The sequence below is a fragment of the Temnothorax curvispinosus genome, unplaced genomic scaffold, assembly GCF_003070985.1.
Source record: "Temnothorax curvispinosus isolate PA1 unplaced genomic scaffold, ASM307098v1 QBEX01011875.1, whole genome shotgun sequence".
NCBI lineage: Eukaryota > Metazoa > Arthropoda > Insecta > Hymenoptera > Formicidae > Temnothorax > Temnothorax curvispinosus.
Genome location: NW_020221655.1, coordinates 99,472 through 126,131, shown reverse-complemented (window position 1 = coordinate 126,131; position 26,660 = coordinate 99,472). Strand labels below are relative to the sequence as shown.

Genomic DNA, 26,660 nt, shown 5'->3' with positions numbered 1-26,660 from the left:
ATATATATATATATATATATATATATATATATATATATATATATAATCATAGATTCATTACCTCAGTAAAAAAAATTTCTTGACTTACAATGATTAACCCAATGCGCAACAGGCGGAGTTATTCACGTAGCTACGATGATACTGTACATTACAAACATAAAATTCAAATTAAAGAAGCGTTTAAAATGATCAATATTTTAAAAGATAATTCTTACACGCCTCTAATTTGTCTTTCAATAAAATATTTAGCAATACAATTATCTATTTACGGAAAAAGATCTTTACAAAAGTAAAATTTTACATAATTTCTCTTTTTCTAATTATTTTTAACTTATCGAGATAAAACAATCTAAATAAATGGAAAAGAATTGTTATGCAGATAAGAGATGATACTCACCCCAAGGTTGCTCCACCGGTGCCCGATGTCTCTCTCAGACCTCCTCCTCTCACCGCACAGAACACTCGCGAGAAACACTCGCGGATAATAAACTACAATCGCGCGCGGACTAATTTCAGTAAAAGTCTTTCTCGCGCGATACTGTACGGCACTCCCGTTTAAAAAAGTCCTTTAGTCTGATTATTTGAACGGCACTCCCGAAGCAAACGCTGACATATGGCGGGACGAGCGACTATCACCCGCGATTATCACAGCAAAACTGCAAATCGTTCACAATTGTCATACGTACCTTCGCTTCGACGTCTCGAGTGAGCGATTCGCGTTCATTCCGACAAATACCGCATACGCTCGTAAATTGTTGAACATACACGACGACGGAGCGTACTCGCGTAGCGATTATTCCCGCGGCTCTGGCCCGCGAAATGAGGAAGCAGAAATGTTAATCACCGAAACGAGCGCGTTCCGAAAACAGCACGAAACACGGTGACGGACGCGCGCGGAGCACAAGACTTCCTACCTGTACGAAATTCCTCGGGAGAATGATGACCTTTTTCATGCTGACGCTCGACGCTTGATTTGGGAGTCAAAACTGGTCACGTGACCAACTTTATCGGTAGAAGGCGAAATAGCATCAAATATGTGAGCGTCAACGTTTATTTGAGCATCAATTAAGGACATTACATTCAAAATTCTTGATTATGTCTACAGTTGTCCGTACGCGGTCCATTTTATCTTTTGGGTTGATAGGAAGAGCGAATCTATCACCTAAACTCAGAAATTTCATAACCCTGGCAATAATTTTATACCGTTAATAAATAAAAATAAAAATTCTTATTTCTCTGGGATTCTCTGGGAGGAAGATCTCTGGGATTAACTTTTTTATATATATCTAATGTGAAATCATTTCATTGAATGTAAATAATTGATGATACGTATTGTTAAAAATAAATAATATAGTATAACTTATTATTTATAACGTTAATAAATAAAAATAAAAATTCTTATTTTTCTGGGATTCTCTGGGGGGAAGATCTCTAGGATTAGCTTTTTTATATATATTTAATGTGAAATCATTTCATTGAATGTAAATAATTGATAATATGTATTGTTAAAAATAAATAATATAGTATAACTTATCAAATAAAAATTTTCATTTTTATTTATTAACGGTATAAAATTATTGCCAATAGTACAGAAACATTATATTTTTTTATTTCTATGAATTTTTGCGTGAAAAAAAATTTTTAACGTCAATTCAAAAATTTTTAATGTCCTTTATTTTTTGAAGTAATGCATTTCTTAATTTTTTAAATATTTGTGTAAGTAAGTTGTTTTTTCAGTTGAAAAATTATTTTCTATATATTTCTCTAGCAGTATAAAAGTTTTAATGCGTTCAAACGCAAGATTTTGAAAAAAAAATTAGTTATACTCCTTTACACTCAGGAATTTTTTCATTTTTTTTGAAGTAGTGGAACATTATGAAAAAAATAAATTCATAATGTTCCACCACTTCAAAAAAAATGAAAAAATTCCTGAGTGTAAAGGAGTATAGAAGACATTTTCTGACAAAGTTTGGCGGTGGACACTTTTAAATAACACGGTAAAAAAATGATTATAGTTTTATTTCTGTTCTTAAAAATCGGCTTTCCACCTGAGATTCATAATGAAAGTGTTTTTTCATCCCTTTTACTTCTAAGAATTAGAAAAAAAATCACCATTTATTAATTTTAAATTTTACTATTAAAAAAAAAGAAAATAAAAAAAGTGGTTTTTTTTTATCTCGAAAATCGTTTGAGTCAATCGCTCGCCACACTCCGCGATGGAAGCAAGCTACGCGGCGCGGCAATCAATCGAGATAGCCAATCGGCATCGCGGAAAAGGTGGCTTCAATTTTACGATACAAACGAAATTCACTCAGGTAACACGCCTTTTTTAAAAGTGGATTTTTCCAAAAATCAGATTTTCTTTAAACTATTAATATAAATATATATGGATTTTCAGTTAAATTTATTTTCTATACGTTTAATAAACTATATAGATACTAAATTGATTTAAACATTTTTGGAAAGCGCGCCATAGGTGTCCTGAACAATATGGCGGACGGTCGACGGTGTCCAATCTCACTTGATAGCGTTTTTCATTGGCAGAACTGGTGCGCACTCAGTGCACATTAAGGCCGTTGTACACTGATTTAATCTCTAATATTTAAAGTAAAATGCAAATATTTTGACTGATAAAATACCCAGTACATATTTTACCAAATAGTGCAATAAAGAATATTGAGGATTTCATGATTTAACCCGTTTATATTAAACATACACATTACGTTGATTTGTGTACAACGGCTTTAATGTGCACTGAGTGCGCACCAGTTCTGCCAAAGAAAAACGCTATGAGGATCTCTACCCTCTGCTCATACGCGCTCGTATCTCGTATCTCGTATATGTAGTATGCATATGCATGTATGTACATACGTGACAGCGCGAGTGGTGCATGTTCTCGATCTTGGATCCACCTCCGAAGAGTTTGACAGATGATCGACCGTCAGCGTTTGGCGAGTACGACAAAGTGAGGAGCGACGAAAGCGCTAAGCCGACATGGAGGCAGTGCCGAGGTTGCCGATGATATGGTTTCAGCTGAAAGTCAGTCCGGAGCCGACCACTTTTGGGCCGAAGCTCAAACAGGTACGAACCCTCACGCCAGTCTATCTCTTTTCTTTCCCCTTTATATCTAATTAGTTCAGCCTGCATTTCGCGACACGTCGCAAATCCGCCGTTTTTGCACGGGATGTCGAAGTGACAAGAGCAATTACTTGACACTACAGTCGTCTCTCGGACGTCTCTGCGTCCCTTTTGCTTTCCCTGTACATCATCTACTTTGTTTTTTTTTTTTTTTTTTTTTTTTTTTTTTCTTACAGTACATACAAGATTTTTACAACGAGGACCCTGAGTCGTACACCAATGAGATACATCAATTGGAGAGTTTACGCTCGATGGCGGTTAGACCACCAGGCGACATGGCTGGATGCGCGCTACTGAAGAAGTATTATTGCCAGTTGCATTTTCTTCAAAGCAGATTTCCCATGCACAAGGATGGCCCTGCGGCAGTCACGTTTACATGGTATGAAATCCTATATTTTCCATTATACCCTGTACATACTTAATTATTTAATATTTATAATCTAATTGTACATGAATTTGTATCTGTTCCTGTTAAATCATACAATGCTTTATTTTTTAGGAGAGATGCCTATGCAAGTCTGGTGTGTTCATTGAGTAGCATCCGTTTCGAGATAATATCGATTTTATACAATATTGGAGCAATGCACACCCAGCTGGGCGCGCGGACCGAAAGAAACAGTGCGGATGGAATGAAGATGGCGTGTACTCATTTCCAATGCGCGGCGTGGGCTTTCGAACACCTGAAGAACAGTTTTCCCCAGCCGTCTGGTATTGACCTGTCGCCGGAATTAATGACCTTTATGCTTCAGCTTTCCTTAGCGCAAGCTCAAGAATGCATATTGGAAAAGAGCATGCTGGATAATCGTAAGCCGACAATTGTAGGTATGTTTCATCAGCTATCAGTTTCATATCGATTGTTATAGTAACTGTGGTTTAGTTCTGTCCATCATTGTGTACAAGATGTTTGTGTTACGCAGCAAAAGTTGCAAAGCAAATAGTAGATTACTTTACTATGGCCCTAACCACGTTGGACCAAGGCGGAGCTGAAGATGGAACTATATCCGATACTGTGGGTAACAAAATTTATAAGGTGAGTTGAATTATAGTTTACGTACTTCAATTAGTTTACATATTCTTGTGAGCCTGAAATATTACTTTTTTTTGAGCTCGGTAAAATTATAAGTCAAATAATCTAAACTTTTGCAGAGCTGGAAACGGTATGTCAAGTTTAAAAAAGCGTATCATATGGCCGTGACGTATCTTTATCAAGGCCTTGCTGCAGAGGAACAAAGGAAGATGGGAGAACGAGTAGCTTTTTATAATGCTGCGTTAGCATCCCTTAATGAAGCACACACGATCTACGATTTCGCAAACGTTAAGGAGGAAAAAGCTGCAGTGGAAGAGTCGCTCACGTTTACCAATGATGTAATCGAAGGGAAGAGAAAGGCCGCTAAAAATGAAAACGACTTTATTTATCACGAAGAAGTGCCTGAAAAAGAAAGCCTTCCTACAGTGAAAGGCGCGTCTTTAGTTAAAGGAATATCGTTTGATATAAATGACCCAGAGGTATCAGGACCAGATATATTTGCAAGGTAATTTTATTTTGTACTTAACACCTTTTTTTAACACAATTTAATTTTTTATTATTAAATTAAGATAATAGGTTAAAGATTTGATTATTAAATTAATATAAGTGACAAAATTATTATCTTCTTCCTGTTATAATTTTTTCCTTTTGTAGATTTTTTCCATTATTCATAACTTATTCCTTTTATATGAGTTTAATATGTATATGTTGTTTCACAGATTTGTTCCTATGAAAGTACACGAAGCTAATTCTCTTTATTCAGAGGAAAAAGCCAAAATATTGCGTTTTATTGGAGCAAAAATTGACGAAAAAGATCAATATCTTAATACTTATCTTACTTCCTTGAAGCTGGAACACATGAATTTATGGGATCCTGATGCACAAGGTTCAGAATGGGAATGCTTACCTCTGCCGGAAGAATTGCTCGAACGATGTGCTGCGCTTAATGCAAAACAGCATGTTATTCAAGATTTAGTAGATATTATGGGAAAATTATCTGAAACAAGCCAAGATGTTGAGAAAGTACTAAAGGAAATATCAAAATTTTTGTTGGACGAGGAACAAAAGTATGAGTTAATCATCTTTTACTTTTGTTAAAAGTTTTAAGCTTCTAATGTTATTAACTATTTCATAGTAGTTAGAAAATATCATTAACAAATTTAATTTTTTTGTAGGGAAAAGCAATATCAAGATGCAGTAGGCAAAAGACCACCATCGATAGTAGCAACAGATCTAACTAGAGAAGCTAAAAAATATGAGGAAGCTCACAATAAAGCTTCTGAGAGTAATCAAGCCCTCCATAAAGCAATAACAATGCATGTAAAGAATTTAAAAATTTTAGCGCAGCCAATAGCTGATTTAATGGCCCAAATTCCTTCACCAAACACATACTTTGCAGGTAATTTTCATATATATATATATATATATATATATATATATATATATATATATATACATATATATACGTAATTTTCTATGTAGAATAATATATATTATTAATATAATAACAATAAAATAATTATAATATTTTAAATAACTTATTGACTTTGAATTTAGTATGAATTTATTCTTTCAATGTTTTTAGATCAAGGTTCGGAAAAATCACAAACTAAAGAATTAGAGAAACTACATACTAAAGAGCTAAAACGTGTATTAAATAAAGTAGACGAGATGCGAATGCAGAGACTTGATTTGCTTACTAAATTACGGGATCAAATTGTCCAAGACGATTTAACACGTTTACTAGTCACAGCTACGTCTGAATCTGTCTCTCTAGATCGTTTGTTTACGGACCAGCTTAGCAAGCATCAAAGTTTGGTCAGTAAAATTTCACGCGAATAATTTCATATCTTTTAATATGTAACGATTGAATAAAAAAAAGCTTAATATCGGATTACAGGTGAACTTGATAGAACAAAATCTTGCTGCTCAAGATAATATATTGGCGGCTTTAACGGACGCATATGCACAGACTGCAAATGTACGTAAAAATGTAGAGGAAGTATTGAAGCGTAGAGAAATGACCATCTCTTCTTTAATCAATTCTTATGACGCGTACGAGGATTTGTTAGCGAAATCGAGCAAAGGCTTAGAATTCTACAGAAAATTAGAAATAAATGTCTCGAAGCTATTACAGCGAGTTAAAAGTACATGCAAGGTACAAGAAGAAGAACGCGAACAGATACTTGCTCAGGACAATAAAAACGCATATGAGAAGACCGACGTGGCAATACCGTCGACTTACGATCAGGGACGTCCTCGATCTGGTAATGGTCTGAAGCTAAAGGATTATTTGAACAGCAGAGTGGAAGGTGGCACCGGTTATCAAAATCCATATTACAACTTATACAAAGGGCACGTCGCATCGATGCAAATGGATTCGAAGTCATTGGCAACTGAAATGGGAAACAAAAATGTAATTCCATCTCCAAGTACGATACCCGTGTCGGAAATTTCGTCCTCGGCTGTGAAGTCGTCGCAACATTATTACCCCGCAACGTACGCTGATTATAGAACAAGCTCTCCATATCCGTACGGTACACAGACTTATTATGAAAATCCGGTTGCTAATAGCATCTTAAGTCAGAGCTACTTGCCGACCGCTACGAATACTACGAACGTTTATCAGCAACCAGCTCTATCCACGCCAACTGCGGACGTATCTAATTCGAGTGTACAATATCCTGTCAGTTCCTATCTACCTAACGGGCAAGCTCTGCCCGCATCCGGACAAGATAAATTCCGCGACATCTCTTCTAACTACAATGTTTCTAATACTGCTTTGCAGTATGACGCTTATCAGTCTCCAACGGGTTATAATAGTTATAACATTGCAACGCCGTATGTTCCCAATCAAGAGAAAGTTAAAAGCGGAACAGCTGAGACATCCATGCACGTCCAGCCAGTACCGCAAATGCCCGTCTCGACGATTGGAGCCGCAGCAGTGAGCAGCACCGTGTCGACAGATGGTCAAGGGCAAGCTTCTTACAGCATTATGCAACAAGCTCAGCAATATGATAATCCACAGCAGACGACTTTAAATCAAGAGATGTTTCACGGTGGTCAGAACGCTGCTGGTTCTCAGCAAACGATGCCAGCAAAGGACAATACATTGACGCAAAACTATTCACTCCCTCAGACTGCTCACACCGAAATCGCATATCCGCAAACCTATCAGAATACCACGTATTACAATCCGGCGGAACTACAAGCCCAGCGAGTCCCGTATACTCAAGGCACGTACGACACAGCTGTCGTTCCTCCGACTCAATATATGCAATCGCAGCAACCGAGTGCGAGCAATCAGTCTGTACATTCTGTATCGTCAACAAACGAAGTCCCGGTGTCGTACTCTTCGAGTTTACATGGCGTTAATCCTGTCCAGTATCCGCAGCAAGCCGGTACAGAACCGAGTAAACAGAATTACACGGATAAAACGTATGCCGCGTACGGCACGCAGATGCCGATGAACGCCGTCGCTTCGAATTATCCAAGTAATTATCAGAATTATCAGCATGGCGCTACTGGTGCGCCGTACGAACAGACCAGCATACTACCCGGAGATACGTCCAGCACGTACGCCTATATAAATAGCTCGAGTGGCTCGGAAATAATACAGAGTCACGCGAAACCGACGACGGTGCAGAGTTACTCGCAATCGTATCAATATTCGCAGCAGGCTCCTTATTCGGGATACGTGCAATATCCAAATTATACGCAGGGTCAAAATTACGCCTATATCCAAGGCACACACGGAACTAATACAATGGCGTACACGTATAATCCTGCTAATCAAGCGCAAGGCTACACTTACGTGTCTAATCCCCAAGGTACACCGACTTCTCAAACATTAAAGGCAACGGTTTCGGTAACATCCTCCGATGTTACGGCTACTTATCAGCAGCAGGAGACAAATGCAAGATATACGAACGCGGGCAATAATGCTGTAGTTAGTCAAACGCCATCCTCGCAATACAATCAAGTTTATCAGTCTCCATCAGGAAACGATACAGTATACTATACCACACCTTACGGTCTTCAAATGCAGGGTCCAGGTACGTTACGTATTACCCGTAATATCGTTATTATATTTTCTTAGGCATAAAGAGTCATTTTATCATTTCAAGTAATTTTGTTTCAGCTGCTTCGGCCGCAACGAGACCTGAAACTCACACCAATTATAATCAAACATATATGCAAGCCGTCAACAATGGAACGAACACAACGACAAGTGCTAATCCGATGAAGCTCACGACCAAGTCCGAGGAAGCGCAATCGAACGTTGATCTTCTTTCCGACCTCGACATTACTATAAACCATGCGCCTCTAGTGCCAGAAGTGCGGCCACTTTCAGTACAGAAAAAAGAGGAGGCGACAACAGACAATACTGCGGAAGGCAGTAACAAGACAGAAAAAGGCGAGCAAGACAAATTCTGTAAAACTGAACAAGAAACCACAGCTTCTACTGAAGATAAAAGTGATCATGAAAACTTGCAAATCGTATGGGATACATGGTACAATGACGTTCAACCGAAGAAAGATCCTCTAGGAGAACCAGCAGCGCTACAAAAGTTTATTAATAACGTTGAGAAATATGAAAAATTCGTAGATAGTTTACTCGTAAAAACTTTAAGTGGAGCCACGAATCTTGATATTAAATGGAAAGAAGTTCAGGACTTCGAAGTAAGTTGAAAATAAATTTTATTAATATTCTATCAACCACATATATCTTATGCTCAACTGAGGAATATAATTTTAAGAATATACGTGAGTACGTTTAAGTTTACTTAAATCCTCTTTTCTCTTTTAGGAACGAGAAAATGGAAAACAGTCGAGCACTGTAGCATTAGCTCATTCGTCCGAAAATCGAACTATTGATTGTATTCCATACGACACGACACGGGTGCAAATATCGTCATCGGATGTTTCGTCATACATAAATGCATCTCATATCATGGAAATCACGCAGTGGATACCCACAGCATTTATTATAACTCAAGCACCTTTAGCAGATAAATTAAATGTTTTTTGGACGATGGTCTGGGAACAAGAAAGTGAAGTTATTGCATGCTTGGCATCTGATGCTCAGGTTTGTACATAGAAATAATATATATATATATATATATATATATATATATATATATATACATATCATAATAAAAAATATAATAAAACTTTTCAGTAAAATACATATTCTAATAATATACATTTTTTTGGTAGCTGAATGGAGAGTTATATTGGCCCATAAGTGAAGAAGACACCTTAGACATTGGAAATTTTACTATTTCACTAAAAAAGATAGTTAACCATACAACTTATATTCAAAGAACTCTTTCTATTCAACATAATAAAAAGAAAGCTGAGAGAGTCATTGTACACATGCAATTTCTTGTGTGGCCTTCAAAGTAAGTTAACTCCGTAATTGAAATATTTAAAAAGTATATACAGCGGCACATACAGCGGTTAACATGTCTGACTTTTCCAGTGGTTTTCCGAGTAGTCCCGGGGCTATACTTGCATTTTCAAGCGATGTGATGACAGAGCAGGCATTAAGACGTTGTTCTCCCAAGCCCGTAATAGTACATTGTTTAGACGGCGGTTCGTTGAGCAGTCTGTTTTTAGTGGCTGCTGCGACTGTGTGTCACATACGAGCTGCCTGTGGAATCGTAGATGTACCGCTGGTTTTTAAAGGCCTTGCGAAATGTCGCAAACAAGTCGTAAATAAGGAATCATTGTTATTCGCATACAGACTAGTATTGTACCACGCTCAAGATATTTTAATGAAACGTAAGAAAAATAATTTGTCATGATATCTTTAAAGAAATAATCCAATAATATAATAATAATAATATCCTCCGTTTTGTCTTAGGCGGTATTTTATCATCCACTCGAGCTACGTTTGAGAATTTGGATGGATTCAGAGGGAACAAAGAGAAAACATCGCGAAAGTTACAATGCCATCCTTCGGACGATTTTCTTCATAATCTCGGCATGGGAATGCAGCGTCCTGATTCTGAGCAATCAGGTATGCACTTATCATACATATTATAAATTGTAAATTGTAATATAAATTTCAACCAAATAATTTGCTGAACATTAGTTACTTCATTCTTTTTAGAATTCTCTAATTTTCTTTATTTTAGGAAAAACACAAACAATTTTAACAAGCGACAGCACGTCGAGTAAAAGTTCATCGTCACAAGAAAAATCTAATGGCAGAGTCATCGATCCCTTGAGTCAATTGGATCCTTTGTGGTCTATCAGGAGATAATCACACAACGCTAGGAATATAAATTCCACTATGCAGCTTTAAACGATTATTTAAACGAAATAGGCATTCCTATCTTTGTTAAAGTGATTGATAAAAGTATCGAGCAAGAATTTTTAAGATAGCTTGTATAAATAATGTTGTAATATGGAATTATAGAGTAACACAATGCATCTAAATTAGCCTTGAAATAAAAGACATTTATTCAAGTATTTGTGTGCTAATCCTTAAGTTTTAACAGTTTTACTGTCTGTTAAATATATAGAATAAAAAATATAAAACACATGCCTCCTACTTGTATTCCTTTTTTATGTTTATACATTTCAATTGGCTTAAACAATGCAATCTAATTGCATTGCTTCATTTATATTTCGATATATTTAGGCTGTAATGTATGATTAATTGGGTAAATATAACATAACTGTATTTACTTAGCGCTTCAATATAATTTAAATATTCCTGACTATACCTGTTTCCATGAGAAATTATTATAAATATAATATAAACTTTTTAACATATTCATTTCGAACATAATTCATTCGTAGATAACGAAGATACTTTAGACGATATAATCATTCGATAATATATAGCGCACTGAATGCGAAATATTTATTATAGAGAAACGCTCTCTTCTATATTTAAAGCAGGCATATGCTAAATTTGTTCATGAATAAATGTAGTATTCTAATAGTCATGTTATCCATAATATTATGTATGATTTTTAAGGACGCCGCCGAAATATATGCTAAACGTATATTTTTCAAAATTCTAATAAATTGCGCATAGCGATATTTATATTTATGCTATTTTCTTCATCTTCACGACATTTCGTTTATAAAAATTTCAGTTACAATGCAAGGAGAAATAATACATGTATTTGTATTAATTTCCGCAGTGACTGTCGCGAAACTCATACATAAGTGAACATTAATATCAAAAGATTTATAACGTTATGGCAATAGATTTTTATCTATGCAAATGCCGGTATCAGAATACTTTAAACCCCCCTGTTTCGTAGATCTTTCACTTTATAAATTCGTACAAGCCAATGTTCCGTCGTATATGCTTCCTCCAATGTATTCAATTCAAAATCCTTGTTTCCAATCTCCATGTTCCTTACTCTGTCGTAACCTGAAGGTTTACCTGTTTAAACAGTTCAATGATACAATAATCCTTACAAAACTGACCTATAGTTTTGAATGTTTTGATAGAGCAAAAAGTCTTACCGCCTTCAGTGTAGACTTGGCCAAATCTGTAATAGCACATTTTGTACATGAGACAATTGAGCAAAATTGGAGATCCTTCTTTATCCACTCGAAATTCGCCCGCGGAATTATAATAATCCCACTCGGTTATGGATTTCCCTTTTTCTGTACTGCCACCAATGCGCACCATCCATAGGAACTTATTTATATCTAATCAAAATACATAATAATTAAGATAGTAATTGTTAACAATATATATAAGAATTTTCAGAATAAATCTAAACAATTTTCATCTGCTTGTTATAACAGTCTAAATATTTAAGTAACGAGAGTGGTCGACTCGTAGTCAGCGGATTGTGTGTTTGATCCTGATCCTGTCGAGCACACTTTGATTTATGAGTAAAGAAACAAAATAAATTGTTAACTCGTTTTGAGAACAATCTATGTTGGGAACTAAACTAATAGGAAAATGTTGAGATAATTGACACAAGTGTCGTTTTGTCTTTGTTACTCATTGCCAAAAAAGAAAGACAGAATGATGTTTGTGTCAACTTGTGTCGCTTGCTGGAAAACTCCGTATATTTACCATCTGATGAGTAGCCAGTAAGTCCTCCAAAAATCACAAGGACATAGTTGACATCTAATTCTCTCATAATCTCGTAAGCCTTTTCTTCAGAACTAGCCATTGCCTGGCCGACTCTTGATATGTGCGTATTATTCCATGTGTTATTGTCTACTAAAATAGTACGATTTGCCATCGCAGTTATCTGATACCCATAATCCCACCAAGACATTATTTTAGCATTCTGAAAAGAAGGTGGAACATATGATTTGTTTTAATGTTTCCTTAAATATTTTCTTTCCGTTTCAAGTCGCAGTAGTTTTCTTTCCTTTTTAAATTTTCTAGCACAAATTGCTGTGCCATATATTATCTATTTATATCTATATTTTAGATGAATACTTGAATTTATAATTATAATCCAGATGTTTAATAATTTGCGTCTAAAAAAAGTGACTAATAACGCTTACCTCAGGTGTATTCATACGCAGCCAGTAATATGCTTCTCTAAAATCGTCAAAAATCATCCGTCCACCGTCAGGTGACCGTGCAGACAATACAATACTAGGCGAGCTATAAGCTTCTGCTGTAACCCACGTGCAGTGAAAGGTATAAGACAGGAAGAGTATAGACATTACTACGATGAAAAATGAGGCAATCTGAAAATATGTTTTTATTTCTATACGTTCTCAACTTAATGTTACTTTTCCTGTGTCTAACTGTCGTATCTTTAGGCATATTTTTTTCGAAATATTAGAAATTCCTCTAACTTACCTCACTCCTCAAGATATAATTATTTTCAAATTTCTTGGCTTTCTTATCGACAACTTTTCCACTTTCAACTTGCTTCATGTAAGTAACTAATAGAGAAGATGCCCCAATTCCACCCAAAATACACATTACTGGAGCAAGTACTAACATCAAACGTACCATCACTCCCTAAAAAATATTAAATACGTACTATTTAAATATAATACCAATAAACATGAAAGTAAATATGTAAAAGTGTATATATACTTTAAGTGTGTATATATATTTAAAATTGCAAACTTATATATTTTTACTTACTGCAAAATATAAACTGGTAACCCCATACAAAATTAAGAAAATGTTCGAGTCTGTTAATTTAGAGAAACAGAAGTATAAGCCTGATGGGAACAAAAATACAAGTATTTGCAGATCAAAGTAGAAGGAACTCCACGATGTTGGCTGATGTTCCGAAACTGAAGCAATTATTGGAATATGATTTTTTGCATAAGATGGATCGAGCAGAGAATAAAAGCGTCCAGTCCATGGTGATATTTTTCCTTAAAAAAAATAACCAATGCACACAAGGGAATATGTCGTGAATGAAATAATACATTTAACATATATAATGAATTAAAAAATACAAGATCAGTACCTGTGATGGTTAAAATACCACCGACTAGGCACGACGCTGTAACCACTACAGCAAGCAGAGCACGGAATAATATCTCAAACTCTTTTTGGGACAATTTACTCCGCAAATAATCGACTAATGCGTGTATTTGACAAAGGCCGAAAACGCCCAATGCCTGTGAAAAACGAATGAAATAAATAAAATTGTGCATAAAATTTTATGTTAAATGCTGACATCCAATTTTTTAATGGTGCCTCAAAAGTGTCATCGCAACTTACAAGCATGTGCTCGGAACTCTGAACTGGTTGAAAACCGACAAATGAGATCTGCATAGACAAAATGGTTCCTAAGCAATACAAAATGCTGTACGCGATGTATATCCTGTGGGAAAATCTGCCAGTCACCATCAACGTCAGCACGTGCAACGGAATCAAATTAATCAGAAAGACATATCCGCCCCACGAAGACACCATATAGAAGTAGGCCAATGCAGCGCACGTGGACCAACATATCGCTCCTGTTTTCACAGCTTTAATCCACATGTAGTATGTGAATAGCATACAAAAGATCGCTATGCCTTCATTATCATAAGAACCTGCAACTGACCGAGATATATAACCAGGTACAATTGCGATCATTGCGGCTGCGAATAAACCTGATGCGGAATCCTAAAAAGGTAAAATAAACATGGTAGAATGCCGCTGTGCACCTCTGCTTCAAAAAAGATACCACATTACCAGTCAAGATATAAACGGTACCTTTAATTCTTTGGTAAGCAGATAGGTGATAATTGTTGTTAAACTTGAAAACAATGGAGCAAGGAAGACACAAATGTTGCGTATATCTAGCGTGATATTCAGTAACCATGAAATACGATACAATGCTGCTGAAGTTATCATCAAACCAGGATATATAGTTCCTGCAAAATTCATTGTAAAAATATTAATATTTCTCTTTCTTTTCTGAGAGAATTTACGTTAAAATTTGTTAGCATATCATCAGTACCTCCTATTATCCTGCCAAGCGGATACCAAACGCGATCGTCGAACCAATTGTGGAAGCTGTAGAACCCATTTTCAGCTAAATACTTTGTAGTGCGATAATTGAAGTACGGATCGAATTCATGAATGACACTTTCAAATCTTAGTACCGAGAACAAACGCGTTGCAAAGGCTGGAAAAAAAAATTGTAACATAAGAATAATTGAATACGACTAATCAACATTTTCGATATCCAACAAATCAAAGTACAAAGGTAATTATAAACGTACATAAAATTGCTGCTAAGGAAAGCACAGTTAGTTTCAAAAGTGTCTCTTGCTTCTGCGCCGTCATGCGCAGACCCCTCGTCTTCATTAACGTCACCATGTCGATGCCGGAGAAACCCACAGCAATTTCAAATCAAATAAATCCCAAGTCTCTCACAGCATCAATCTGCAAACAAATCAAGGCTCCTTTAAATCGTTTCTTTCCATGTACATTTGTGTACTGTTGTCAACTAGGGAGGTCTTGCCTCTGTTTTCTGTTGCTGAACTGGCTGCACTAGTTCAGAATTTATCTTTTTTACTCCACATTGGAAGAAGAAAAAAGCCGTTTGTTCTTTTTAAAAAAACTTCCCGAACTAGTAAACAATAAGTTAGAGTGAGACAAGTATATTTTGTTTCATTCTAACTTATTGTCCTAGTAACTCACCAGTTCAGAAAGTTCTTCGAAAAAGAACAAACGGAAGAAGATAAACTCTAAATTGGTGCTGAACGGTTCAACAATAGAAAACAGACCCCCTTGTCTAACGTAAGACGCAGACAAACAGACAAGTCTAGTTTTTAAGGGACGATAACAGGTAGTTTCATATTCAGCTCGCATGCAGCCCGAGCACATGCCCGTTACTACTCGGAGGAGGTTATAATCGCACTGGCACTGGGAAAAACGCCCAGCGAGTTAACGAGCGACGAGCGTCTCCGTTCTGGAATATAGACGTGTCCGGTGCCTAATTTTCGGGCATCTAAACGCGTCCTACGCTGGCATCTAACAACGCAAATGCATTCGCAAACAACGCCGGGTAGATCCATCCACTGACCACGTACACAAAATTACCGGCCGGTGACATATGCGACATGCGACACGTCGATTCGCATATTTTACTCTTCCGTATCGTGTATCAGTGTATACGCCTAAGCGACGCGTCAATCGCTTCCGAAAGTTTTAGAGAAACTTACAAAATTACTTTATACAACAAATGTATAAACACAACGGGGCCATTTAAATTATTAATTAAAGAAACGCCAGACAGTATACTGAAGTATACTCCAAAAGAAAAAGCCATGGATTATGATCCGCGCTATCGAAAGACGATCAAACGGATTGTGCACGTGAGTCGTGATATTTAGCGTCATCTATGATGATCTATGGATATTAAATTAAATCCACTGAACTGCCGCATTAATCGCATAGATGATTTTTTTTTAATTACAGTGTATGTCTTTTATATTTCCTCCTTTTTCTTTCAATAAGAAATACTAATAAAAATGTTAAAAATCTAAATTCTCTAAAAAAATACGCAAAATCTTAAAAAATTTTAATTCGCTAAAAAAATGTCATTAAAGTTCCAAGAACTTTAGAGAGATCTTCTAGATTGATACTACGTTTACGCGAGCGTTACTTCTGTAGTAACTTACGATATATCACTCGTTTACGCGGAGTAAATTATCGGAGTAAATTATATAAGTTACTACAAAATCCCGTTTACGCGAAGGAAAATCCCGTTTACACGATCGAAGGAATTATCGTAAGTTACTACAGAAGTAACGCTCGCGTAAACGTGTAGTATGAGTGTAAAAATATATGAATTCATAAAAATTAGCAAAGCATTAGAAGAATATATAATCAAGCAGAGGAGCTACTACTACGTTTACGTGAGCGTTACTTTTGTAGTAGATAATTCCTTTGTGTAAACGGGATTTTCCTTCGCGTAAACGGGATTTTGTAGTAACTTACGATAATTTATTCCGCGTAAACGAGTGATATATCGTAAGTTTACTAACGCTCGCGTAAACGTAGTACATACATATGTGGTTTCTAAAATTCCTAAATTTTAAGTCTATAATTGTGAAGTTTCGAACGGCGAAAATTTTAATTCTGAAAAATTGGCGAAATATTAGGAGAATATAATCGAGTGAGAAATGGGCATAAATAAAAATTCCAAAGACTGCAATTTTAGAAAGCTTCATTTATATTGTAATGTCTTTTTTTATCTACATTAAAATAAGCAATTAACATTATAACATATATGCGATATAAAAGGCAAATGCAGACGTAATGCATAAATATTTATAAATACAATGCGCACTTATTCTCGAGTATATCTTCGATTCTAACTTTAATAATTAAAATGTCTGTGAATATAACATTAATCTGTTCTTAAAAATATTAATTCATCTTTCTCGTTATATATTTTCTAAAATTGTGGAGGTAATAAAAACATATATGGCCGAAACGTATATTTCATGTCGTACGACAAATTTGTTAAGCATGTAATTGGCTACAAAATAGAAAAGTTCTCGAGTTTCTAGAAATCCTCTATCTTGTAGCCAATCAATACCTTTTAAAAAATTTATCATATATTTATCAAACACGCTGTTCTATCTTCGTAATCGGTGCTCGATGCTCCAAATCCCTCATGACTCGTTCCCGCCAGACAAACCGGTACCGACCCGGTATTTATGTTTTATGGGATTTATATGTCTACATTACGCTTAATTACGGTGTCTCGTTAATTCTGACTTGTTTCTCGTAACGTCGTCCTTAACGTGATAAAAATGTCCGAAGGTAACAGCATCCGAATGTACACGCATCTTGTACAATGCGGCAAATTTAACCTCAATCCCTAAGATAAATGTATCACGCGATAAACCTTAACCTCTCAAACCTTAAAATAAATCTTTAAATCGAGGAAAAATCTCGCGAAATCGCATCATGTAACGATATATTATAATTGGAAGTTAAGGAATCCGTGTCTTTTTAGCTGAGACATATTACATGTTTTATTTTGGGCTGCCTTATCCCTAGATAATATGCTTTTTTTCTAAACATGTAGTCAAAATCCAATATTTTACAAGTACTAATGTAATAATTATATACATGTAATGAGACTTATTTTATACACTCTATCAATAAGATTTTATTTAGTATTTATATTTATGTATTTATCTATATTTATTTTAATATTTGCAGTTGTGAATGATAATTTCAAAGAATTTAAAAAAAGTGTATTTTTTCCATGTAGATAGAACAACAACGACAGAAGATATGTGGACGCCGTACAAAGAGCTGCAAAGCCTTATTGAGAAGAATGTAATATCAGTTCCTGATATTCAAGATCCTCAGTATCATGAATTGACGGAAGCTTTACGAAATCACAGACAGAATTTTCTTACTATATTAAATAATCCAGTAAGTGTCTTTTATTCTTGTTATTCAATGATTATAATAAGATATCAAAATTAATACTGTAATGTATATTCATAAATCTTACTAAAAATGTGGTACAATTGATATAATAGTATTAAATATATTATAATGCTAGTTATGTGTAGATAGTAATGTTATATTTTTTATTTATTAGCCAAAAAATGCAAAAAGTCGCGAGGAAATTAAGAAAGGAGTCACGGATGGTATTACGCTACCTGGTTTGGGTCATCAAATATTATCAAAGGAGTTAGTGGATGAGACTCTCATTATATCAGATATGTATGATTTGAATGAGTTCATGGCATTGGATCTTCTCTGTACGGCTCAACTTCAAATGCCGCATCATCCTGGTTTAACACGCGGCTTAACAGCTGTTCTTCTGTATTACGACGGAAGAAAAGCGCTGACATCAGTATTAAGAACCTTAGTGCACACTCGAATTGGTCACAGTTGGGCGGTGGATGCACCGGTTGCTCTTACAAGACACATTACGGACTATACCAATAAGTTGCAAGAAGATGGTCTATTAAATAGGATTTTATCCCTGTTAGAGGAAATGGATCCTACTAAGGTATTCTATCAAGGAAGGAAAGATAAGAATAGAAAGAAATCTTGTACAAAATAGATTATTTTTTGTGAAGAGCTATAAAATAATTGTATTGACTTAAAAAATTAATTGATAATAACATTTAACAATTTCCAAATATCTATCAATAATTTGTTAGATATTTGAACTATCAAAATGTATTAATCTCTCTAAAAATAATTTTAAACAGGAACAAGATTTGCTGCAACAAAATAGAGCATTAGGCGGAGCAAAGCATCATCAGATGGTTATGAAACTTTACAATGACACACGACAAGATCTGGCTGATATTTTATACTTGTGGTCCGCTCAGTCGTCTCTTCCGAATATAATTCTGTTTCGTTTATTATCTATACTGCAAACACGTCAAGTAGAATCCGAGGCGGGTGAAGGAGGGCCTGACAAAGTTACACTTGCACTTATTATGGCTGTTTTGAATGCCTTTAATTTTAGTTTCTTACATAGTCGCGAAAACGGCGAAGGTACAATATATTTTATTACCAATCTGTCAACATTTATAATAACTTGCAAAATAACTTTTGTAAAACTCATAATAATATTGTGATTTATTATTTCAGAATTAATTAATTCAATGCCACTAATAGCGGAAAGGGAAGCACTGGAGGAACTGAATCAAAAGTTAATATCTACCAACATAAATTGGGAGAGTGCTGGATTGCGAGGAGTGATACAGTTTGCTTTAGCGATAGCTATGACTACCATCAAAACAACCACCACTCAATTCCAGTCTCAGAACATTACCGCGGAAGATGAAATCCTAGTAGAAGCGGCTCTGGCTAACAAAGCTTTTCATTTTATGGCCGAGGTTTTGCTCAAGAGTAGTTGCATACATCAAGAGGAATTTTATGTTCGCTATTTTCATACGTTAATTTCCGACTTCATATTGTTGATGCCCGTTAAAGTCAAAGAATTACGCAGTCGCGCCGATGAATCCATGCGCTTGATCCAAGCATTCCAACAGGAAGGCATTGAACCTCCGATGAACCTGGATAATCATTTTGAATATTTAATGTTGATGATAGCAGAGCTGTACAAGGAAGATCCATTGAAACTAAATTTAGCCATGGATTATTGGTGTCATCACACTGATACGACTCACGTGTCGGCTCCTGCATACATTAGCCGCCTGCCGTCTAGACAAGTTGCCTTATTTAAATTTATACGGCTTGCCGGAGAGATATTACCGGCAGGTTTATTTGTTTCGTATATGAAGATGATAGCGTCTCTCGCCTCATCGCCACAAGCGGCTAGATACGCATTTAATTTTTTTAAACCAAACGGTAAGTATGATTATTATAAGCAAAATGTAGGTATTTGTGTTATTATTTTTATAATAAAGTTACGTAAATGCATCTGTTATAGGATCATCCGGTTCAGCAACTATTTCATGGGATCATTTCTTCAATTCCTTAAACCGATACTACTACAATTTGAGACAGGAATTACCTCCCAGTCAGGATACAGTGTACAGGCAAAGGTGTCATCCGAAAGGAATTATGCCTCAGGAAGTTAAAGGTCTCGAGGCAGTGCTATTGGTTGTCCAAGTGATAGCCAAGAACGATGAAATGTCGAGAGTTGCGATATGCGACCATCCGAGTTGGAAAGTCTTGCAGTCTTTGATCGGCTTGGTGAGCTGCGCGATGCCGATACCTTTGAAGGGTGTACTAGTAAGAACTCTCGCGGCACTGGCCAGATCTCCAGAGAGCTCTTCCACTGTTTGGCAGAGCTTGGAGGCCGCTCAGTTTCTGTCCACTATACCAACAACGAGCAGTTATCAGCCGAGAGGTGTGCAAACGGAATTGGAAGAGATCGAATCTAGAAACGAGGAATACCCGTTAACGCGCGCCATGTTACAGCTATTAGATGTGCTCACTGATTTCCCAATACCACGTCTGTTGGGTGTAGGTCAACGAAATCCAGGATTCGATCCGTATTTACATTTCATTATCAATACCGTCTTCCTGAGGTTCCATACTCGTTCGTATAAAAATCCTGCCGAGAAGTGGGAGGTGGCGGAAGCCTGCTTGAAGATATTCTCGAAGTTGATAAAGCAGTACGAACCGACCGTTGAGGATTTCGTGGGCTGCAAAGTTGAGTTGCAAGGTGGGGAGTCCACCTTGGTCAACTCGGCTCCGGGATATCACTTAATGACACATTTGCACACCACTTCTGAACTGTTACACGTGATATTATACATCATGGACGAAGGTTGCCATCATTTCGATACCTACGACAGTTTTCCGGGCAAGACGTATCTCGAGAGTTGCAGTCTTTATTGCTTGGAAATATTGGAGCGTGGATTAAAGATGCAAAACAATTATATGGCACAATTAACCGCCATACCGTCTGTGAACAAAATTATGACCGGACTGTCACGTTTGCTGCTCGGAGTGAATCCTCGCACTGGCAAGCCGGATCACATGATTAATATTGTCAAGTACGTTTCTTACAATTCATGGTTACCGAAGCAGGCCTTCGTGGCGGTCGGCGTTATTCACGGCGTGACCAACGAGCCCGGAGCAGACTCGGAATTGCTGTCGACGTTCACGGCAACTTCTACTTTAGCGACCAATATCAGACACGGTTTTGTCGAGTGTCTAGACGCGGACAATATCTCGGAGGAGGATGACGAGATAGTTAGAACGGACGAGCAGAGTAGGCAGTCAATTGGAAATTGCAAAGAAAGAATTCTGCTCTTAATGATGCACAGTATTACACGACCTGCGCCAAATCTCGCCCATTACTTGCTCGGCTTTGAAATAAACAAAGACATCAGGAAGACCGTTATCCAGCAACCGGGAATCCTCGGATTTCCGCGTACCTGTCTGCATTCCATCCTAGGTATTCTGGAGCAATCTCTCGAGCGCGGTCGCGACAAAATAACCGAAGCCTGTTACTGTTATCTCCATACGTTAACGGCTAACAGCAAAACATCGACGCCTGTTCTCAGATTTCTACGTACTACGAGTAATCAAGACTTCGTGCAGAGACATCTCTCGAAATTGCCGTTTCAGGGGCCAAATAGATCAACCGAGCTCGGCTGCATGTCCTGGCTATTGAAAATAGCGGCTATCGAGTTACGAGTCGCTGGTGGAAGTTTGCAGACTTCTCTAATTCAGCGATTGGTGGGAAGTTTCAATCAGGACAGGGACCAGATTGTACCCTCTCAGAAGCTTCTGATGGATCTCTTGCATTACATCGATTTCCAATTGTATCTGGAACCCGCGAAATCGTGGGAGTTCTTCGATCCGTCGCAGATTGAAATGGTCCTGGGTAAATGCAGCATTCCCGTTGCGTTAATGGGTGGTCCGTGGCTCATCGACATCAGAAAACTGCATTCTCTCATCACCGAGGAATTAACGGTTACGCAGAGCAGCGCGACTGCTACCCAACGCAAGCTCATGCAGCAAGAAGTCAAGTCCATACTTGCGCACGCATTGAAGAAGAATCAAACCAAGGTCCTGTCCTATGCTACTGTCAAGTTCGTAGAAGGCTGGTGCCAAACTACGGAAATACTTTTCTCCGTCGCGACGAATCAACAATTGCCGGTGGCTCAACGGCAAAATCTTCTGCTGAATTTGTCGCACGACCTGCTGCAAAAGATGACGTCCTGCGAAGCTCTGAGTGAGATTAAAACTCTGGTATCCGGCACGGTTCTAATGTTGCTGGTAAACTTACGAAACAGCTTCGTGATTCAGTCGGACAACGAGTTACTGCCGTCATCGCCGTCGAACACGACGATGATGAAAATCATTTTAAGTCACATCTTACAGTGGATCATAAATGCCGGTGCGTCCTCGCAGAAAGTCGTCACGCATCTTTACGCGGCCTTATTGAACTTCTTGAGTATCGTCGGCTTGGAAAAGTCCGAGCACGTGAGCGCGATGGACTCTGTGTATATCAGCCAATTGGACAATTCAATGAACAAGCTTATGCCTGTGCAGGAACGCTCGCAACGTTACGCGACGATTCAGGTCATCAACAGTTTCGGAAATCAGTTGATGGATATCCTGTGCCACAATTGCTCGGGCGGACACGACGTGTGTAAGATGCTCGCCCTGTCCTGCCTGGACAAGATCTTGGAATTGGATTATGATAACGCGTGGATGATCTATCTAACGAGCAGAGGCTATTTGAAGCACATGATAGACAGTCTGTTGGAATCGGACGGTCTGTTGCGGTGCATGCTGCAACCGGAGCCACAGACGATGCGGCCTTTGTACTTGTACGAGGCAAAGATGGCGATCTTCTGCAGGATGGCGTCAACGAGACTAGGCGCGGAGAGTTTGTTGGAGAACAAGATCTTGTCCTGTATGTCCAGTATGTGCGCGTTCGATCAGCATCCTGACGTGCACGTAGGCTTCGAGGGCGGCGATTATTCCTTCATACCTTCGGTCGGGCAACGCTATCAGCAAATTTTCTTACCGGCCTTGTATCTCTGCGACGCCCTGTTCACCACGTTGGGAACGGAGAATCAATCGTGCGCCGTGCAAGTCTGCGGATTTTTACAGAGTCACAGGGACACCGTGGAAATGGCCCTGAGAAATGCGTTCTCGCAGGCCAATGTGCTTTTCCTGAAGGAGATCGCATGTCTCACCGGGGTGATATCTAGATCTGCTAACATAGGTTTGTATGCTATGAGATAACTGTGATTGCGAACTGCTCTTATATAATTATAATTATGTTTCTGTAAATATAATCGCTTTTCAGACATGTACAAACTCGTGGACGAGGAATTGGCGAGAATAGATATAGACGATTACAAATTAGAGAGCAGTACTGGGATGAGAGAATTGAGAGCGCATCTGTACCGGTTGCAGAAGTTGATGCTGTCGTTGTTGCACAAATTTCAGCTGCAGACGATCCCGATAAATCATAATTACCAGCAGGTTGACGCAAACGAGCAATATATCTCTTGCATACAGATAATCGCCAACATCATGCTGTATACACGCAATCAAGTAAGTCTTAAATTTCTAGTGGACATGCCTGTATACATGTTATGTTGTAAATGAATAATTTCAGATGCAACACAGTCGTATGGATCAGAAAATACGAAATGTATTGTTCGATCCTCATTTAACACCGAAGCCTGGAAGAAGACAAGACAAAATGAAGGATACCTCTGGTGGAGTGTGTTTGGGCACAATTGTCGAACAATTGGTTTCCGTGACAAATTTGCTGCACACCGAGTTACCGCATATCGATTCCCTGATAAAGAAAGCGCAAGTGGTAACCGACATGAGTACAGCGGAATTAAAGAAGGTAAGTGCTATCTAAATCTTTCAATTAAATTTATTACTCGTGTACGCGTATTAAAAGTTTAACACGTTTGTCTTTATTCGCAGTACATGTCCGAAAACGAGGTGGAACTAGATATAGGGAAACAACGAATACTCGTCGAACAGAAACTAAATCATTGGATAAAGGATAAGCGACAAAGCATAAAATACTGCTCTCTTATAATAGAGCACGCTTTATACATTCTTTGGAGTCACTTGGACTTTTACACCATGCAAGTCATATCACGGCAAACTCAAAGGGTGCACGGTTAGTGAAATCTAATTTAATTTCTTATTAGAAATAATTGTATTTATGCGTTTATAGCGCGTACTTTATGAGTCATCAAACATTTAATATTGTAATATATTCGTTCGTACAGTAACTTCAGGTGGCGTCGACGAAAGCATGATAGAATGGAAGGTTTCGTCAGAAACGCTAATGGAGCTGAAGCAAGGACTCGTTTCTACTTTTACCGATACTTTTATCACGCAGTTGTTGGATACAACACACAGCGAATACGCGACAGTGGACCGTAGCTTTATCGAAGCTCTTATAAGACGAATTAAAAGATTGTTACAATTTATAATTATAAAATAATGAAGGATTAACGTTTGCTACGTACATAGTTTCAATTTTAATTACATATTTTTTTATTCCACTTTGTATACTCCACTTATCGTTAATCGCCATTTTGTTACACAGAATAGGTATGAACAGTGTTTACTAGAAATGAAAAATAGCGAGATCGATTAAATTTTATTTAGAATTCATATGCAGAATCGATTTTTTGATCTATTTGTGAAAATGAATCAGGTGAAAATTACGTACTTTAAGTCATTTTCCTTTGCATTTTTTGCAAAATGTAATAAATTTATATTAACATACTTCTTTCATGTTCTCCTTTTCTATCTAACGTGTGTATCATGCAATAAAATGTATTCTTGTAAAATTATTATTTATTACATGAATAATATAAATAATACTATATAAAGATGTGTGATAAATATAGAATATTGGATTTCAAAAAGTACAAGTATACGATTCTGGATTACATATTTGTTATAAATGTACAAATATACAAGTTTCTAACTACGATAGATTCTCGTAAAGAAATCCAATTCTATTTCTTTTTAAGAAGCGATTACTGCCTCATCCCAAGGACCATAAATGTTATCTTTATATTTCTGGCATCTGATATACAAAAGTGGACAAACAAAATGAATGAATATTACAGCGATAATAAAAACGTAGGAGAACCTTTGTGAGACAAATAGGAGCAAATATATAGTGCCGATTGTCAGAACGACTGATACGACAATTTTATTATTTATTTGCGACAGCAAATAAGGTAACAGTACGAAACACTGAACTGAAACGGTTAAAAGCGAAAAGGCATGTAACGGAGACGCTAATCTGGAGGCCAACATTAATGAGCCAAAGGTTGAGGAAGTTATGGATAAAGAGTCCGAGAGAAAGATCTGTGACGATCCATATTTGCTAAATACTAAATGGGTGAGAAACATCAATATCGTCATAGCGTAAATTGTATCAGTACTAATCGTTTCCGTTAAGGTTTTCAAAATGGGCGATAATATGTAACCAAATGTTAGAAATATTAATACTGTCCACAAATCCTTTGTTAGTTTTATAGGCCGATCAGGTATTTTCATATTGTATATAAAATACCCAAGGATCGTCAGCACGCTTCCTGATATCACGACAACGTTTGGCGTGGTCCATTCATTGTTCAGCCAGATAAATATGTTGACGAAGAGTACAACAACGCTCAATCTCGTGGATATGCTGGCGCCTAAGCTTATCGCTTCTATTAACGTCACGTTATTCGGTTTTATATTTTTACGCAGTTGCTTCAAGAAGGAACTGTCCGTATAATTGTCAGGCAATCCGTAATTTTCATACAAATTTTTCTGCCATTGTACTTCTCTCATCTTGCATTAAGTACACACTTTCAGGACAGTTCTCAAAGTTCTTCCCGTTCCTACAAAGTTTTAAATAAGTTTATGAATTAACTACATTGGCCAAAGCACTTGATAGTAAAATTACTTATTAGTTTTAGCAATAATAATAACTATGCTTACCACCACTAATTTGGATGTGTGGAATACATTGTTAACGTATAGTTAACTAATGTGTCTCTTACATAGGTCATCGCTCATTTGCTGCAACAATGACAACTCAAAAACCAAAGTTTTCCAGAAAATAAATTTGAATACCGAATCATTACAATTTTGTAACATTATTTTTAATTGCGACTTTGGTGTAATAACTAATTATGGAAGAATACAAATGTTTAACTATATAAACTTTATTCACTGTGTTGAACTCTTATCATTCTTTCGCAAAGAACTCAAAAATCATGATTAATATATGAAATACATGTTACATCATGTCAAAAATGACAGTTTTGACTTACGAAATGGAATCATATTTCTGTCAAAATTTAAGGCGAGAGAATTTAAGTGAACATTTACCGAAAACTTTTCAACAATCATTTATATTCCGAGACACGTTATTGCCTCGATCTCGCAGCATATACATATATTCTGGACATTTCGAGCAACCGTGGGTAAAATCTTCGCGCGGCACGCGCCGCCATGACCGATCGTCGGAGTCGTGTGTCGGACCTGTCGCCGCGCGCGCGCGTCGCCATCTTTTCCCTCACCCGGGAAACCCGGCCGCCGGGGAATTATCATCCTCCGAGGGAA

At 37.1% G+C, this 26,660-nt stretch overlaps 4 protein-coding genes across 11 annotated transcripts; 2 read left to right on the top strand and 2 right to left on the bottom strand.

The window, feature by feature from the left end:
- The first annotated feature begins 2,834 nt into the window (after window positions 1-2,834).
- Window positions 2,835-10,718, top strand: LOC112461899 (tyrosine-protein phosphatase non-receptor type 23). Its single transcript, XM_025027317.1, has 15 exons — window positions 2,835-3,081; window positions 3,315-3,517; window positions 3,638-3,960; window positions 4,056-4,168; window positions 4,285-4,670; window positions 4,885-5,232; window positions 5,341-5,564; window positions 5,751-5,983; window positions 6,066-8,220; window positions 8,307-8,848; window positions 8,976-9,254; window positions 9,386-9,570; window positions 9,651-9,952; window positions 10,035-10,190; window positions 10,309-10,718. Exons 1-15 carry the CDS (start codon window positions 2,995-2,997, stop codon window positions 10,434-10,436), a joined length of 5,664 nt encoding a protein of 1,887 aa, XP_024883085.1. The 5' UTR covers window positions 2,835-2,994; the 3' UTR covers window positions 10,437-10,718.
- LOC112461900 (dolichyl-diphosphooligosaccharide--protein glycosyltransferase subunit STT3A) lies at window positions 10,710-15,892 on the bottom strand. 7 transcript variants are annotated; one of them, XM_025027319.1, is made up of 12 exons: window positions 15,655-15,892; window positions 14,849-15,011; window positions 14,584-14,751; window positions 14,337-14,497; window positions 13,857-14,246; window positions 13,600-13,753; window positions 13,266-13,504; window positions 12,972-13,136; window positions 12,668-12,856; window positions 12,225-12,444; window positions 11,660-11,848; window positions 11,431-11,576 (listed from the first exon to the last, which is right to left on the bottom strand). In XM_025027319.1, the coding sequence occupies exons 2-12, from the start codon at window positions 14,943-14,945 to the stop codon at window positions 11,431-11,433; spliced, it is 2,118 nt and encodes a 705-aa protein (XP_024883087.1). In that variant the 5' UTR covers window positions 14,946-15,011; window positions 15,655-15,892. The 7 variants fall into 7 exon arrangements, with proteins under 7 accessions (XP_024883092.1, XP_024883087.1, XP_024883086.1 ...); XM_025027318.1 differs by having other exon boundaries at window positions 15,662-15,892; XM_025027321.1 differs by having other exon boundaries at window positions 15,672-15,892.
- Window positions 15,893-17,263: 1,371 nt separating this feature from the next.
- LOC112461913 (nuclear pore complex protein Nup205) lies at window positions 17,264-24,818 on the top strand. The gene is made up of 10 exons (XM_025027345.1): window positions 17,264-17,402; window positions 17,860-18,026; window positions 18,199-18,615; window positions 18,821-19,112; window positions 19,209-19,931; window positions 20,014-23,277; window positions 23,362-23,612; window positions 23,677-23,916; window positions 24,000-24,201; window positions 24,314-24,818. Exons 1-10 carry the CDS (start codon window positions 17,393-17,395, stop codon window positions 24,529-24,531), a joined length of 5,784 nt encoding a protein of 1,927 aa, XP_024883113.1. The 5' UTR covers window positions 17,264-17,392; the 3' UTR covers window positions 24,532-24,818.
- On the bottom strand, window positions 24,672-26,553 carry LOC112461915 (phosphatidylinositol N-acetylglucosaminyltransferase subunit C). Of its 2 annotated transcripts, none has more exons than XM_025027350.1 (3): window positions 26,369-26,553; window positions 26,034-26,114; window positions 24,672-25,933 (listed from the first exon to the last, which is right to left on the bottom strand). In XM_025027350.1, exon 3 carries the CDS (start codon window positions 25,881-25,883, stop codon window positions 25,065-25,067), a length of 819 nt encoding a protein of 272 aa, XP_024883118.1. In that variant the 5' UTR covers window positions 25,884-25,933; window positions 26,034-26,114; window positions 26,369-26,553; the 3' UTR covers window positions 24,672-25,064. The 2 variants fall into 2 exon arrangements, with proteins under 2 accessions (XP_024883118.1, XP_024883117.1); XM_025027349.1 differs by having other exon boundaries at window positions 26,427-26,553.
- Window positions 26,554-26,660: the final 107 nt, after the last annotated feature.

Bases quoted from the DNA above. Each gene is read 5' to 3' on its own strand.
- LOC112461899 (XM_025027317.1), top strand. From the start codon at position 2,995: ATGGAGGCAGTGCCGAGGTTGCCGATGATATGGTTTCAGCTGAAAGTC. The intron at 5,565-5,750 runs GTAATTTTCATA...CAATGTTTTTAG, and splicing joins ACCAAACACATACTTTGCAG to ATCAAGGTTCGGAAAAATCA. The intron at 9,255-9,385 runs GTTTGTACATAG...TTTTTTTGGTAG, and splicing joins GCTTGGCATCTGATGCTCAG to CTGAATGGAGAGTTATATTG.
- LOC112461915 (XM_025027350.1), bottom strand. From the start codon at position 25,883: ATGAGAGAAGTACAATGGCAGAAAAATTTGTATGAAAATTACGGATTG.
- LOC112461913 (XM_025027345.1), top strand. The intron at 18,616-18,820 runs GTATTCTATCAA...AATTTTAAACAG, and splicing joins AGGAAATGGATCCTACTAAG to GAACAAGATTTGCTGCAACA. The intron at 19,113-19,208 runs GTACAATATATT...TTATTATTTCAG, and splicing joins TAGTCGCGAAAACGGCGAAG to AATTAATTAATTCAATGCCA.
- LOC112461900 (XM_025027319.1), bottom strand. From the start codon at position 14,945: ATGGTGACGTTAATGAAGACGAGGGGTCTGCGCATGACGGCGCAGAAG. The intron at 13,137-13,265 runs GTAAGTAAAAAT...AATATTTTTTAG, and splicing joins TTACCAGTTTATATTTTGCA to GGAGTGATGGTACGTTTGAT. The intron at 12,857-12,971 runs GTAAGTTAGAGG...ACATATTTTCAG, and splicing joins ATTATATCTTGAGGAGTGAG to ATTGCCTCATTTTTCATCGT.